Genomic DNA, 13,515 nt, shown 5'->3' on the forward strand with positions numbered 1-13,515 from the left:
CGCTTAAGAAAGAATAATTTTTAAAGAAGATTTGTGTGATTGCACCACCAGTAACTTATACCACGGTCACAACTAGGTGGACGCAAAACGCGCAGATCCATATAGCTCGGCTTTGCGGAGCTTGATATTTACCAAAATTGCAGCTTGATTCGCGCAATTTATATATTATAATTATGAATGTATAAAAAATATGTTTGTGTTGTCTATAAAATTACTTTTTTTTAAATAATAATAATGATAAATCAGTAATTTACGGTACAATAAACGCATCTTTCTTTAAGCACCTATTTTATGTAAAATAATATGATGCAAATGTTACATAAAATCATTTTTTATGTTTCTTCGTTCATTTCCTGTATGGGCTATAATTTTTTTAATTTGATTATCGCTCAATAAAAATCTGTACCTTTATACATTGCTCATTTTAGTGATAATCTGGTTCTTATTTTATGTATAGTCTTCATCCTTTATATTGAATAATTTTAATTTATCGTTCCTTATAATACAAGATTTTAATAAAATAAATATAATAGTCATGCCTTTATATTGAGAGAATATTAAATAATTTTAATTTTCTTAGATATTATATTATTTACACAAAATATTCACACCATAGTATCAGTGAAAATTTTATGTAATGATCGACATAACGAATATTATGTAATTATGTAAATAATTAATAGCAACATATTATAGTTTTTATACTTTGTCAGTAGATTAATAGTAATGAATCATAATATTGTCTCAGCTTAAAACTAAAAATTCGAAATATAAATGAGAGGACAATTAGGCTAAAAAGGCACATTTCTAAATGTAAATAAGAAGTTTCAGATGTTGGTTTATTTTTTTATGAAATTGTAATTGAAACAGCATCTTCTGGTGATAGAGGTCATTGTACCCACAAAACTTTTCAATAATAAAAACTTCTTTTATATTTGGCTTTTCATTTATAATACAAATATTATATTTTTAATGGGATCTCCATTTAGAATTTAGATCTACATCTAAATAATCTTAATTTATACTTTTTTCATGGATGGGTGGTGTACTATCAGTCGAGCATACCTAATACCTACCTACCTAACTAGGTATTATTGGTATTATACAAAAATAATAACTGGAAATGGTTTTCAGAATTTATTGTTAACTAAACAATATCTAACAAAATTATAATACACTATTTACAACACTATTCCTATTCTGCTGATGGTTTCTTACGATCAAATGGATCTGACCAAACTTTCATATCTGAAACAAAGAAATTATTATAAATGAGATATGATGAAGATAACTATGTAATTAACATAATAACCGATAACTATGTAATTAATGTAATTAACAAAGATTTATTTTGTGTTTCGATTCACTGGGCTTGAAGGGTTTAGACAGGAATAACCAATAAAACAGACTGAGAAATATCTAAAAACTAAATATTACTCTACCATGGATGGATAAATAAAACTGGCACTGTGCCCTTCTTTTCTAAAGTACGGCCAACCAGCAGCGATACAAAAGGTCGAGATGACTGTCGAGTTGACAATATATTCTGTCTCTTCCCATCTTGTGTATTTGTCGTAATGTCTCGTTCTCCCGCCAAAATATGTCAAAGTCAGATGGGTTCACCCATAACATTGGGCTTGTTTATATTTGGTATCGCTTCTCGTTGGCCATACTTTACATCAATATTTTCTCATGTTTGAGCTATTATTTTTTTGTGGAAAATAAAAATATAACTTACTTCCAGGTTGGATATCTTCTTGTCTTATATTTTTTCTAGTTTCTTTTTGTATTTTTTCTGAAAATAAATGAATAATAATACATTACACAAATGTAACACAACTATACACTTGACTTGATACAATAACAACATTTAAAGCATGATTTAAAGTAATCGTTATTACTGATTGAATATGTTCATATTTTAATACTCTTCAAGTTACAGTAATAATGCATTGAAGTGATGAAAATATCCTCACTGTATTCTGAAACATCCATCATTGGACTGATTACTATCGGATAAAGCGCAAGTCCTATAAACCCAGCGAATCCTGTTAGGAATGCGGCATAGCGCCAGCCTCTGTAAAACGCTACCATTTCTGTGTAATTATTAATTAATTCCTTTTAATTGAAAATATTGGTTTCGCATTATTTCGTTTACCACTGCTCCAAATTTTTTGACAGTAAGTAGCTGTCAATGTCAAATTTTTGACAACGGCCAGCTGATTTCTATGTATTTAAAATAGTAGTTGATAATTGAGCAAAGATAATTATGTAGTAAAATAACAATAACGGTATTTATTTAATATGATTAACCCTCGAGTAGTGTATATGGAGATGACAGAAACAATTTAAAAGTCATAACCATAACACATAAAACAAGTTCTAAAGAACAATCGCCTAATATTTACCGGAAAACTAGTACTTAGGTACTTACTGAATGCTTTTTATTTTCATTTTCTGAGTTAAACCATTTCTAATCGAAGTTGTTGGTTGTTAGTAATAATACCTACCTAGTCTGAATCACTTACCTACTATCAATAATAAAATTTTATTATTAAAACCAAACAAAACAAAATGCGGTTATAGTTGAACTTGTTTAGGTGTACCTACCTATAGGTAACTATGTAAGTCATGTTACTACTTAATGAGCCACGGGAATGTAGTGAACTGATAAGTACAAGCCGTTCTCGCATTACACGGTCTCTTCCATAGGTACCTATTGAAATAATGATAGCATATTGGATACCTAAATTAGCTTTAAAAATGTCAAAGAATAAGGTAACTGCAACTAGGCAAATTGTTGACTGCAGTTATTAGTTTGTAGTTAGGTAGGTATGTTCATCAGAGGTAGGTATCTGTTATGTAAACAGATGAACATTATATGAGCATGTGCTTCCGAAGAAAAAGTGTAGGTAGGTATAATGTAGAAAAACAACAACTATTCAGTAAAAAGCTAGTAGGTACTTATCTCGATCAGTCCTGAAATAAATCAGAGCATTGAAACTGACACGCATAGTTTATTATATTTAACCAATTAGACTCGGTAGAAACACTGGGTAAAATTGTAAGTAAATAGTAAGGTACCTTTGACTCTTATGTAGGTAAATAATTATGTAGATAAGTTTGTCAGTAAGTAGGCGCTACTTGCTGCTCTCAAACAAACTTAACTTGAGAGCAGCTGCTATCAAGTACCTATTTATTGCACCCACTAAAATAGACAGTTGTCGCTATCACCCCAATTAGCAGCGCAGTATCATAAATCTACAAGATGGCAATTGCTCTGACTTTTTTCTGCTTTTATTTTCAAATTCATTAGAATTTATAATGCGCCAAAAATGAAAATGGGAACAAGATCAAGTGAAACATTTAAAATGTGGCACGGTGTATATTTTAAATGTAATAAAATACAAAGGTAGATAATACGCATACGTACGTTAGGTTTTTATTACAGTCCACTAATTTGGATTTGGTAGAAAACACAAAGATTTAAAACATTAACATAAAACAGCGGTTTATGTTTGTATTCATAACGGAAACTAAAGCTACTTACGTTAAAACTAAACAATAGTAGGTATTGAAGCAGTCTTAAACCAAACTAAACATAGCACTAATAATCTCTTACACTATTCTAAATGACATCACATTATAAATGCACTATTTAATCACTACAATACATATCTAGGTATAGGATACTTAGTTTGGTACATTGATTGCATTTGGGTAGGTAGGTACTCTATCTAAACTGTAGAACTTATCTATTGAGGCTACTAAGATCATTAGTTTCAATATCGGGCTCGTCGCCAAATGACTTAGAGGCTCCTTCTTCAAGCAATTGCAATAATTTGATGTAAACAAGAGTCGGAGCATCTACTCCCCATAAGAAATCAATGTGATTGAATTCACGTAATGGCACAATGTAGTGTTCTATTGGATTAGCTAATTGGACATACAAATTCGTTACATCTACATCACCCGACAGCCAATCGTTCTGGGCACTTAACAAGGCTATTGGTAAAGTTATTTTATGTATTGGATATTCGGGAGGAGTCGGTGATCCGTACTGCTTCATGTTTCCATCAATGCCGTAGTCAAAACGTTGGAATCTTCCATCGTTTTTGATTTCTTGGGCATAATGAACCAGAGTTCTAGTTGATGCTCCAGCAGGCACGTGTCCCAGTATCATCGGCAGAAGCGTTCGGTTGAACTGCTTCACATCATGACCACACAGCACGAAAAGGGAATTTTCACAAATAACTTCTTCGTAATGGTTGATTTCACACGCATGCTTTGATAGCCATCTCAGAACGGCATTCTGTGGTAGGAACTCATTTGCTCCTAGCAGCTTCATCAGATACTCTATGTTATTGCTATACTTTGCAAGAAGACGAATGGGACTCTTTATGTCGGTCATATAAGCAACTGGTGCTAAAGCAAAACCAGCTCTCAACACTTTATTGTATTGTGTTTTGGTTGAAAGTAACGCAAACAACACTGTGGTTCCCATCGAATGACCGATATAGTTTATTTTGACATCCCAACCTTTGATATCCATAATATGATCGATGACCGCGGGCAAGTCATGTTGACTTACTTCATGAAATGTGAAATTCCAGAACTCGAAGCTGTCGATGTTCAATGATACATGAGCTCGGGAATATGTGTTGCCCCGGACGTTGGCCATCCACACATCGTAACCAGCTTCAGATAAGATGTAAGCGAGGCCTTTCTTAGGTCCTGGTATTATCCAGTCTGCAGAGCTTCCCAATAAACCGTGATGAAGTAGCACCGTTTTCCGAGGACTCACTCTGTTAAAAGAGTTTTTAGAGAATGGTATTCTATGTACGGTGAGGATATAGCCATCGTCTGTGACGATGGTGTGAGATTCAGCCGTATAGCCATTGCGAGCTATTAATTGCGGCGTCGTCATGTGCACGGAAGGGTCGTCTTCTAGGCATTTGTACTCAAGATCTTCAGGGGCGATGGAATCGAAAATCTTACTATCGCTCGTTTTAGCTGCGTCGATGTAACCTTTGAACTTTCTTTTTATCCTTGCTTGGGAGTCGCTATCTGTTTCCTCTAATACTTTGTTATTGTCATCGTCGATACCCAAATACGACGTTATTTTGTTTCGCACATTTTCAACGTAGAAGTGTTTTAGGCTCCTGCTTTTTTCGCGGACGTAGTTCCTGATTTGGGATGTTTTGTTTGCGACGACGTCGTAAATATTTGGGATCCATGAAGTGTGGCGGCAATCACCGAGTTGTAGGATTACAACGAATGTAAACACGAGAACCGATAGCTTCATGTTTCTATTCGCACGCGTGCTCGACCGGAGTTCGCGAGACGCGGTGGACGACTGAACCGGTCGTTGAGTTCTATAGTAATTTATCCCACACCACCCGAGTGCGAGGTCAAGGGGAACATGAGTAATACGAATACGTAAGTAAGCATAAGCAGAGCGTTCACATGATAATAATAATTTTGATAAGTAAACAAAAACAGTGAATCATTAACTAAGTACTTAAACCTATGCATAAAATATAACATAGTACATATTAATAACAAATAAAAACCGGCCAAGTTCGAGTCGGACTCGCGCACTGAGTGTTCCGTACAAACCTGTTAGGTATAACTTTGATTTTGTTAGTTTTGTTACAGCTTAAAGGTATAAATGAATTTAAATTTAAATAACTCTACGCGTTTACGAAGAAAGGAGTAAGTAACATTAAAATAAAAAAAAAACTAGATCTCGTTCAAACCAATTTTTGTTGGAAGTTTGCATAGTAATGTAGGTACATCATATACAGGGTGTTAGGTAAATGGGTATATGAGCCGACACTAGCCCATGTTAACATGGTCATATAAAACGTATGGTGAAGTCAGAAAATTGATATCTTCATTTTAACTATTTTAATTTTCATACAAATCGGATATTGTAAAATTTATTTTGTATGAAAATTAAAAAAAATTAAATCATGATATCTGACTTCACCATACCATTTATATGCCTATGTTAACATGGGCTAGTGTCGGCTCATATACCCATTTACCTAACACCCTGTATATTTTTAGTTGTATAATGCCCGTTTTCACCATCAATCCCTAATTTTTAAGCGACCCCTATGAAAACAAAATACCTGTTATTTGTTACCATAGGGGTTACTTAAAAATTAGGGTTTAACGGTGAAAACGGGCATTACTCTCTTATTTTAAAAGTTAGAGGGGCGGGGGGCGCGGGGGGGGGGACACATTTTACCACTTTGGAGCGTCTCTCGCGCAAACTATTCAGTTTAGAAAAAAATATATTAGTAGGGTAGGTACGCGAATGGGTTAACCAACACGAATGGGTCGGATGAAAAAAAAAATTTGAGTTTCAGTTCTAGGTATGGGGGGAACCACCAAAAAATTTTTTATTTTTGTGTGGAAATCTTAATACGGTTCACAGAATACATCTACATACCAAGCTTCAACAGTATAGCTCTTATAGTTTCGGAAAAAAGTGGCTGTGACATACGGATGATGGACAGACAGACAGACATGATGATCTTTAAGGGTTCCGTTTTTGCCATTTGGCTACGGAACCCTAAAAATTGATATAGTTAGGAACTATCAATTTTCTTCTTTAATTATTAAAATTAAGTAAGTAAACAAAAATAGTGAATCATTAACTACTTACAACAATAAAAAAAAATTGAGTTTTCACAGGAAGGCCTAATTAAACTAAAATAAAAAATATGTAAGTATCCATTTTGTAACTAGTGCATTTCAAGTTCTAGAAATACCCTAGACAAAAGCTTTAAAAAAAATATTTATCTATGTAAGATGAAGTACCTAATCCAGGGGCACAACTAATAATGGTTGAGTAGTATAGTTAGTTATGCCACAAAATAAAATTATAAGATTGTGGACAATCAGTATTATACAGTTGTTAAAATCATTCAATATTTATTATTTACTTGATTAATTAATCAAAGGCATACAGAGATAAAATGTTTAACCTTTTTTCTCTAAAACCTCTCCTAGAATGCCATGCCTGTGGTCCTATTAATTTAGCCTAGGCGCAGACCACCGATTTTTAGTCGGCCGATAGTTGGGCCCAATTCTAATTTGTATGAAGAATCAATCGGTGTAATGTGCGCACTTCTATACATGCCCATACTGGTTAACTGCCCGACTAAACTATCGGCCGACAACAAACCAGTGGTCTGCGCCTAGGCTTAGTTGTACAAATATTACTGCAATGGACAAAATGAAATCATGTACTAAGTCATTACTCACACTATGTACTAAAAGTATGATTGTAGCATTTTTTTCTATGATTTTATGACTTATAACTAAGCAACAGGACCACTGGCAATGTGCTCCTTTTTGTAGGGCAGTTAGGAGTACTAACATTGTTAAACAAAAATTGTATCAATAAACAATTGGAAGAACAAACATGGAATTTATAGCTTAAAAAAACCTTGCTGAACAATGTTACAATGTTCAGTTTTCAATGTTGATACCTACATACATAGATTATAATAAATCTAAGCCTTACATAATTATAATGGAAAAAATATCTCACATTTTTTCATGAATATAAAAATGTTAATAACTTTAACAAACAGAAAATTCAATACCTACATTTCCTTAACTTTAATCAGATCAAAAATATTCCTTGGAACTGGACTGCTATTCTAATCCCACATTTCATGATCAGGATCAGTCTCCGGCAAATAATCCTTCTGTAGAATGGGTTTTGGAGTATACAATGATCCAGTGACTGTATTAGTTTTATGTTCTGGGCATATCGCAGCTTTTGATGGGCATTGAACAAGGTGCTCCCTCAAAATATCTTCATGAGGAAACCGGTGGGTGGCATTATATGGGCATATCTGCCAACCTGGATAGTTTTTCTGGCATTTTACGATGTGTGCTTGCAAACGCAAGCGTGACACTTGGTGTTTCTTATCGTACGGGCAATACACAAAGGGGCTGTCCATGTTTTTCAGTTTCAAATATCTACAACAAATTGTTTAGCTTAGTTGGACCATTTTTTTAAAGGACTAAATTATGATGATCATGTAATAGTTAAATTATTTACCTTAGGAACACACCAAGCACGTTCCAAAAAACGTACACAGACAAATCGGACGGAAGAAACAAGAAACCAAGAAACGAAGAAAGAAAAACAACAACAAGCAATGACAAAATGACAAGCAAGCAACAACAAGCAACAAAAAATCAATTTTATTTTTCCTTTTGCAGGAAAAGGCCAAGGCATTATTATACTATACAGCCTTTTTAAAAAATTTAGTTTTCTTTTTTTTTTATTCCTTCATAGTTTTGGACAAAGGTAACAAGCAGTATCTTTATCATTATCTTTGCCTTCTAGAGCGACATTTTATTGTTGACAGTTATGACAGATGACAGAGATGACAGTTGACAAAAAAATTCGTTTGTGTTTTTGTCGTTGTTTTGCCCAAGTTTTGCCTTCTTTGTTGATCATCGAATTTTTAGTTTAGATTGCAATGATCACTGATTTTGCAAAAGAAAAGGTATATTGGACACGCAAAATGAATTTGAAGTTAGTGAGATACATACAGACTCGACCCAATATTTGGAATCCGAAACATCCGAAATACACTTCTGTGGAACATAGAGATCGTACTTACGCCGAATTTGCTTCGAAATACGGCGATGAATTCACTGGACAAGCAGTAAAAGACCGTTGGACGAATATAAGATCTACATTTTCGCATTATTTACGAAAATTAAATGCTAGTCGCGCTAACGATGGCGCAGAGGTACTTATTTCAAATCAGTGTTAATCTCAAGAGTAGCTAGAATGGGTCTCCTGGGGTCGGCTTATCCGACACCAGAAGAATATATAGGTCACTCTCATCCAAGCAATTAATTCACTCTATGGATAGGATCTTTGTGGATGAGGGGGAATAAAGGTTTAGGGAAGCTCAAAAGATCCCACTGCAACTGGGTCGACGTGCACTGCGCCCATGCGTGGCCCTAGATATGATGAGATAAGATAAGATAGGATTCTAGAGTACCAGAAGTTTACTGGTCCGATTTCAAAAATTAATTTTGTGTTGGATAGCCCATTTATTGAGGATGGCTAAGTATTTGGCCTTCGCTAATTCTGTTTCAAATTTAACTGCTGAATGTTGTTACAACTTCAACTTAAAATATTTGTTTGTTTCCCAGGAATATAAAATTAATTGGCACCTTTGGGAAGCTTGCCAGTTTTTATTATCAGTGAACAAAAGGGGCCAAAATGATTTATCAGATGAAGATGATAAAAAGGTATGAAGTTACTTCATTCAAGTATTAGTAGTAACATCAAGTTTAAAACTACAAAAAGCTTTTCTGTGTGACTACCATACTCTGATGTTATCTACTCTCTATATTTTATAAAAAGAATAACAAACAGTTTATTTTTTAGGCTATTGTAAATCAAGAAGATTGGGTTAGTGAAGATGATGCCTCTCCCACCGATAACTCCAAAGATAATATGTGCAAAAGTATTGCTGAAAATCTATTTCACATTTTACAAAGTGCACAAAATGAAGGACTTAATAACACAGATTCTACAAAATATGGCTATGTGGGACGGGCCATATCAAAAACCTTGTCTCAAATGAGTTCTTTTGATGCTGCCTGTGCATCACAGAAAATAATGGAAATCCTGCTATTGTATGACAAAGATAATCCAAATAATCCTAATAATAAAAATGTAGTATATCTGTAAACCTAAAATTTATTTTTACTTTCTACTAACATACTTAAATATTTAAAGGACATTTAGCTTTATTTAGATTTTAGACTTATACTACATACCTACAATCAGTTTTCCAAAAGTTGGGAATATTAAAGTTATTACCAGACCTATTAATAGGACGTACCTAAATGTACTTTTGGTAGGAACATCGTATTTAGGTCGCCCCAGCGAGAGTTGTGGCGATCATCACCAAAGAGCATGATCATCACAAGCAAAGAAAGATTTGTATACAACTACTCTTATCACGCTGGCGTCTTGCGTTTTCTGCCCGATTTGTTTGTTTGTACTTTATAGTCAATTGATACATAAGTGGAAGTAAAGTAGGTGATGTTCGCCTCAACTTTTGTTGCTCTACGTGCATTTATTATTTTGATTTTGCTAAAACTAGGCAGTATGATCTCTGATCTTAGCCTATTCCTATAATAACGAAAAAGAATGTTGTGTTTGACAGTGACATTTCGAATTTTTGCCGCGAATCTAAAAAAAATTTTGGTGCTTTACATTTTTTTTTATAATTTCTTTGCTAATTTTAAATTCATTAACCTATCTACCTATTCAAAACTTTTGGGTGTTATTTCTTTTAGAAACGGACAATATCAAATAATGTTTACATTTACTGAGTTTAATATCGCAGTTGAGAATGCTGAAGCCAATCCTCAAAACTTGGATTTTCTTAATCTTTTATCTTGTAAATGGGACGAGGTTCATGAAAAATGTGAAGTGTTTCGGTATAAAATTAATAACCTACAAGACAAAGTCGTCGATGGATATTTACTGCAGGTAAATACCATGTATTACTTAGCATCAAGTTCATTACTTTCGATATTACGTGGCGTAACCTTATCCATTTAAAGTTACTGATAAAAGGACCTGTAATTAAATGCCTTTTTAGTTAAACCCAGAGCGGAACTGCAAGAGGCGAACTCCAGAACAAATAGACAGCATTTGCCAGTCATTTGATGGCACAAAATTCAATTTCAACAAAGTTTCACCTCAAGAAGTTCTTTTTACATTTAAAAAAGATGTTCAAGGTAAGATTTTATACAATATCATTGATTTTATATGATTTTATGAAGCGGAATGACCTGTGGCAATGACTATTACAAACAACTTACGTTTTATTGTTGTTGTTTACAGTATCAGCTGTCCATAGTGTTATCGTTAATGTAAGCCCAATATCTAGATACCATAGCCTTCTATGTCCGTCACTTGAGAAGTGCCTACCACAAGTTGTAACTGAGGAAAGCTTGGAGCTAGTTATTAGTCTTATGTTGCTAGTGAAAGATCGGTAAGTTTAGTTTTGAGTCACAACTAAAGCAAGTAAAGTTAGCTTAACCTATACATTATAAATACCAACTAGAAGCAGTCATTTTTGGTTTTGGTAGTGTCCTTTAAGAAACAAGTACAAGTAGGTACACAATTCAAGTAATTAAATGTAGTATTTATTTTTCAGTGCCTTTCGTATAGGATTCAACAGTCTTTGTGGTTTAGCATCGGTGAATCACTTGCATTACCACATATTTATGGAAAATAATATATTGCCAGTGGAAACAGCTGTAAGTATGAAGGCAAAATTCACATCTAAAACATTTTTTATCATTCTAAAATAAAGTTGATCAGTGCTCATAAACTTGGTAGATTAAAATGGATAGCAAAATCAAATCACTTTAAATCTTAAATCTTTATCATTTTTCTAACTATGATTTCGAATAAGGTTATTTGATCTTGTATGAGTGTCATCCATCACATTAGCCTCTTTAAAGCAAAAGTTAAATATTGTCAATATTTTTCCAGAAATGTAACCACCTACAAGGGCCTGTGTACTGTATGAATCAAGACTACCCCATCCCTGCCTTTTGTTTCCAAATACCATGTGAGGATTCAGCCACAAATATGGCAAAAGACATATACAAACTCCTGGAATACTTGCTACATAAGTCAATAGCACATAATATCTTTATAACTAGAGGAGAGAGTGTAGACAGTAGTGAAAAAGAGGTCATAAGGGTGCTTGTGTGGCCAAGGAAGAGTAGTGCAGGAGTGAAACAGCTTAGCGCTTTCAATGTAGCTGTTCTGGAGCTGAGTGGGTGGTTCCCAGTTTATAGTAAGTATGAACCAAGTATAATTTTTGTGTTATAAGCATGTAAAATACTTACCACTGACCATCGAAATATGATCAAGTATTTTGTGGCTTTTGAGTGCTATAAGCATGTAAAAAAACTTACTGGCTATCAGGCAGCAACCATACCATAATGGGAGCACTATGACAAAGATTTAACATCCATTCATTCAATAATTCTATTTTATACTTATGGCATGAATCTGTAGCAACCCAGCTTTGTATTTTTTATCGCAAGCTATCACTGGTCTACTTTTTCCCATCCCATTGTTTTCACACTTTTTTCACCACTTTTTATACTTAAATATTACTTCTTAACTGTAAATATCCTTCCTGATTATTTTCCAAGAGTTACTAATTAAACTGCAAGATCGCAAAAGTCAATTGATCATCAATCATTAACATAATTAATTATGTCTAATTTCATTATGACTCATGCCAATATATGATAGATACTGCTGTAGTGGTATGTCTCATTCCTTAGTGACCTTTGGTTCCCTCATATCCTGCTTTGTTGTTTACAATCACTGAGTCATGTATTCCTATCACGAAGATGGCTTTTAACCCCTGAGCAATACATAACATTTATATTTTATTTATAAACAATTAATGCGTCATGTTTATTTATTTGTCTAATAATGACTAATATTTAACACCAAAAATATGCCTCCTTTAGTTATCCTACCCACCACAATATTTCAGCTTACATAAGTTAGCTGAGTGAGAACACTTTTAGGTGTTCAGTTAGCCAATAACTAATTAATAGATAATTTAATATTTTGCCTGGATGCGGGCGACGCAGGACCGGTCGTTGTCGAAATCCTTGGGAGAGGCCTTTGTCCAGCAGTGGACGTCATTCGGCTGAAACGAATGAGTTTAATCTTACAGCTTTACAAAGTGCATGTGTGCGATATACATACCTATGATTCAATGTATGTGCGATACTATACATATCGTATGTAAACTTGGCGGGAATCGAACGTATGATCGCTAAAAATATCTCGCGTTAGTATAGTGCGTCCTCAAATTTTTAGTAAAGGACATACAATTCAGACACAATATTCAAAGCAGTGCACGAACAAACTTGCAAACATTTTTCTTTCGTGTATTAATTTATTATATGAATTTATCTTTGTTCTAGATGCTGACGATTTTGAAAACCTACAAGCCGCCGACCTCGAGAAAGAACTGAAAAAGTGGAGGATAGACAACTTTGAAGATCTATGTAAGGAAATAAAATCACTGTTTTAGTAGGACTTGTATTTTGATACCAAATAGTAGTTTTGGTTACTGTGAGTAATGGATGTAGGTATCTATCTGTTGATGATGATTTCATTTTAACGTCTGACACTTCATACGCTCTTTAGAGTGGTCTGATAGCAGTAAGTAGTTACTTTGTAGATAGTTTACAAAATAGGAAATACCTACAGCTATTGTTTACTTCTCTCGGACTAGGTGCTTTAGGTGTATTTTGCTGTTTAACAAAATAACTTACTGTAGGTCCTAGATCGTGCTAAGAACTTCTCGCCCGCTTAGACGCCTGTTCGAAAATTATGTGCAATAAATGCAAGTATTCTTAGAACAATGAAATTGCTCTATCAAATAAAAAAGCCAAATGCNG

General features: G+C 34.0%; 5 protein-coding genes across 5 annotated transcripts; 2 read left to right on the top strand and 3 right to left on the bottom strand.

Annotated features, from left to right (window-relative positions):
• Nucleotides 1–705: 705 nt before the first annotated feature.
• Nucleotides 706–2,212, bottom strand: LOC114351680 (small integral membrane protein 20). Its single transcript, XM_028302972.1, has 3 exons — nucleotides 1,977–2,212; nucleotides 1,739–1,795; nucleotides 706–1,248 (listed from the first exon to the last, which is right to left on the bottom strand). The coding sequence occupies exons 1-3, from the start codon at nucleotides 2,092–2,094 to the stop codon at nucleotides 1,196–1,198; spliced, it is 228 nt and encodes a 75-aa protein (XP_028158773.1). The 5' UTR covers nucleotides 2,095–2,212; the 3' UTR covers nucleotides 706–1,195.
• Nucleotides 2,213–3,413: 1,201 nt separating this feature from the next.
• LOC114351721 (gastric triacylglycerol lipase) lies at nucleotides 3,414–5,621 on the bottom strand. The gene has a single exon (XM_028303018.1). It carries the CDS (start codon nucleotides 5,303–5,305, stop codon nucleotides 3,752–3,754), a length of 1,554 nt encoding a protein of 517 aa, XP_028158819.1. The 5' UTR covers nucleotides 5,306–5,621; the 3' UTR covers nucleotides 3,414–3,751.
• A 1,360-nt stretch (nucleotides 5,622–6,981) lies between these two features.
• Nucleotides 6,982–8,182, bottom strand: LOC114351677 (gametocyte-specific factor 1-like). Its single transcript, XM_028302967.1, has 2 exons — nucleotides 8,087–8,182; nucleotides 6,982–8,004 (listed from the first exon to the last, which is right to left on the bottom strand). Exon 2 carries the CDS (start codon nucleotides 7,983–7,985, stop codon nucleotides 7,680–7,682), a length of 306 nt encoding a protein of 101 aa, XP_028158768.1. The 5' UTR covers nucleotides 7,986–8,004; nucleotides 8,087–8,182; the 3' UTR covers nucleotides 6,982–7,679.
• A 259-nt stretch (nucleotides 8,183–8,441) lies between these two features.
• On the top strand, nucleotides 8,442–9,787 carry LOC114351688 (uncharacterized). The gene is made up of 3 exons (XM_028302991.1): nucleotides 8,442–8,789; nucleotides 9,202–9,300; nucleotides 9,440–9,787. The coding sequence occupies exons 1-3, from the start codon at nucleotides 8,514–8,516 to the stop codon at nucleotides 9,743–9,745; spliced, it is 681 nt and encodes a 226-aa protein (XP_028158792.1). The 5' UTR covers nucleotides 8,442–8,513; the 3' UTR covers nucleotides 9,746–9,787.
• A 66-nt stretch (nucleotides 9,788–9,853) lies between these two features.
• Nucleotides 9,854–13,507, top strand: LOC114351687 (GDP-D-glucose phosphorylase 1). Its single transcript, XM_028302990.1, has 6 exons — nucleotides 9,854–10,555; nucleotides 10,668–10,806; nucleotides 10,913–11,063; nucleotides 11,229–11,331; nucleotides 11,570–11,879; nucleotides 13,036–13,507. The coding sequence occupies exons 1-6, from the start codon at nucleotides 10,211–10,213 to the stop codon at nucleotides 13,143–13,145; spliced, it is 1,158 nt and encodes a 385-aa protein (XP_028158791.1). The 5' UTR covers nucleotides 9,854–10,210; the 3' UTR covers nucleotides 13,146–13,507.
• The last annotated feature ends 8 nt before the right edge of the window (nucleotides 13,508–13,515 follow it).

This window comes from Ostrinia furnacalis, unplaced genomic scaffold (genome assembly GCF_004193835.3).
Source record: "Ostrinia furnacalis isolate ACB-3 unplaced genomic scaffold, ASM419383v2 OfSCF1172, whole genome shotgun sequence".
Taxonomy (NCBI): Eukaryota; Metazoa; Arthropoda; class Insecta; order Lepidoptera; family Crambidae; genus Ostrinia; species Ostrinia furnacalis.

Coding starts and splice junctions, on each gene's coding strand:
- LOC114351680 (XM_028302972.1), bottom strand. CDS start 2,094: ATGGTAGCGTTTTACAGAGGCTGGCGCTATGCCGCATTCCTAACAGGA. Junction 1,796..1,976: donor GATGGATGTTTCAGAATACA/GTGAGGATATTT, acceptor ATTTATTTTCAG/AAAAAATACAAAAAGAAACT. Junction 1,249..1,738: donor AGAAGATATCCAACCTGGAA/GTAAGTTATATT, acceptor TCTTTGTTTCAG/ATATGAAAGTTTGGTCAGAT.
- LOC114351677 (XM_028302967.1), bottom strand. CDS start 7,985: ATGGACAGCCCCTTTGTGTATTGCCCGTACGATAAGAAACACCAAGTG.
- LOC114351687 (XM_028302990.1), top strand. CDS start 10,211: ATGTTGTGTTTGACAGTGACATTTCGAATTTTTGCCGCGAATCTAAAA. Junction 10,807..10,912: donor ATTTAAAAAAGATGTTCAAG/GTAAGATTTTAT, acceptor TGTTGTTTACAG/TATCAGCTGTCCATAGTGTT. Junction 11,332..11,569: donor TATTGCCAGTGGAAACAGCT/GTAAGTATGAAG, acceptor ATATTTTTCCAG/AAATGTAACCACCTACAAGG.
- LOC114351688 (XM_028302991.1), top strand. CDS start 8,514: ATGATCACTGATTTTGCAAAAGAAAAGGTATATTGGACACGCAAAATG. Junction 8,790..9,201: donor GCGCTAACGATGGCGCAGAG/GTACTTATTTCA, acceptor TTTGTTTCCCAG/GAATATAAAATTAATTGGCA. Junction 9,301..9,439: donor CAGATGAAGATGATAAAAAG/GTATGAAGTTAC, acceptor TTTATTTTTTAG/GCTATTGTAAATCAAGAAGA.
- LOC114351721 (XM_028303018.1), bottom strand. CDS start 5,305: ATGAAGCTATCGGTTCTCGTGTTTACATTCGTTGTAATCCTACAACTC.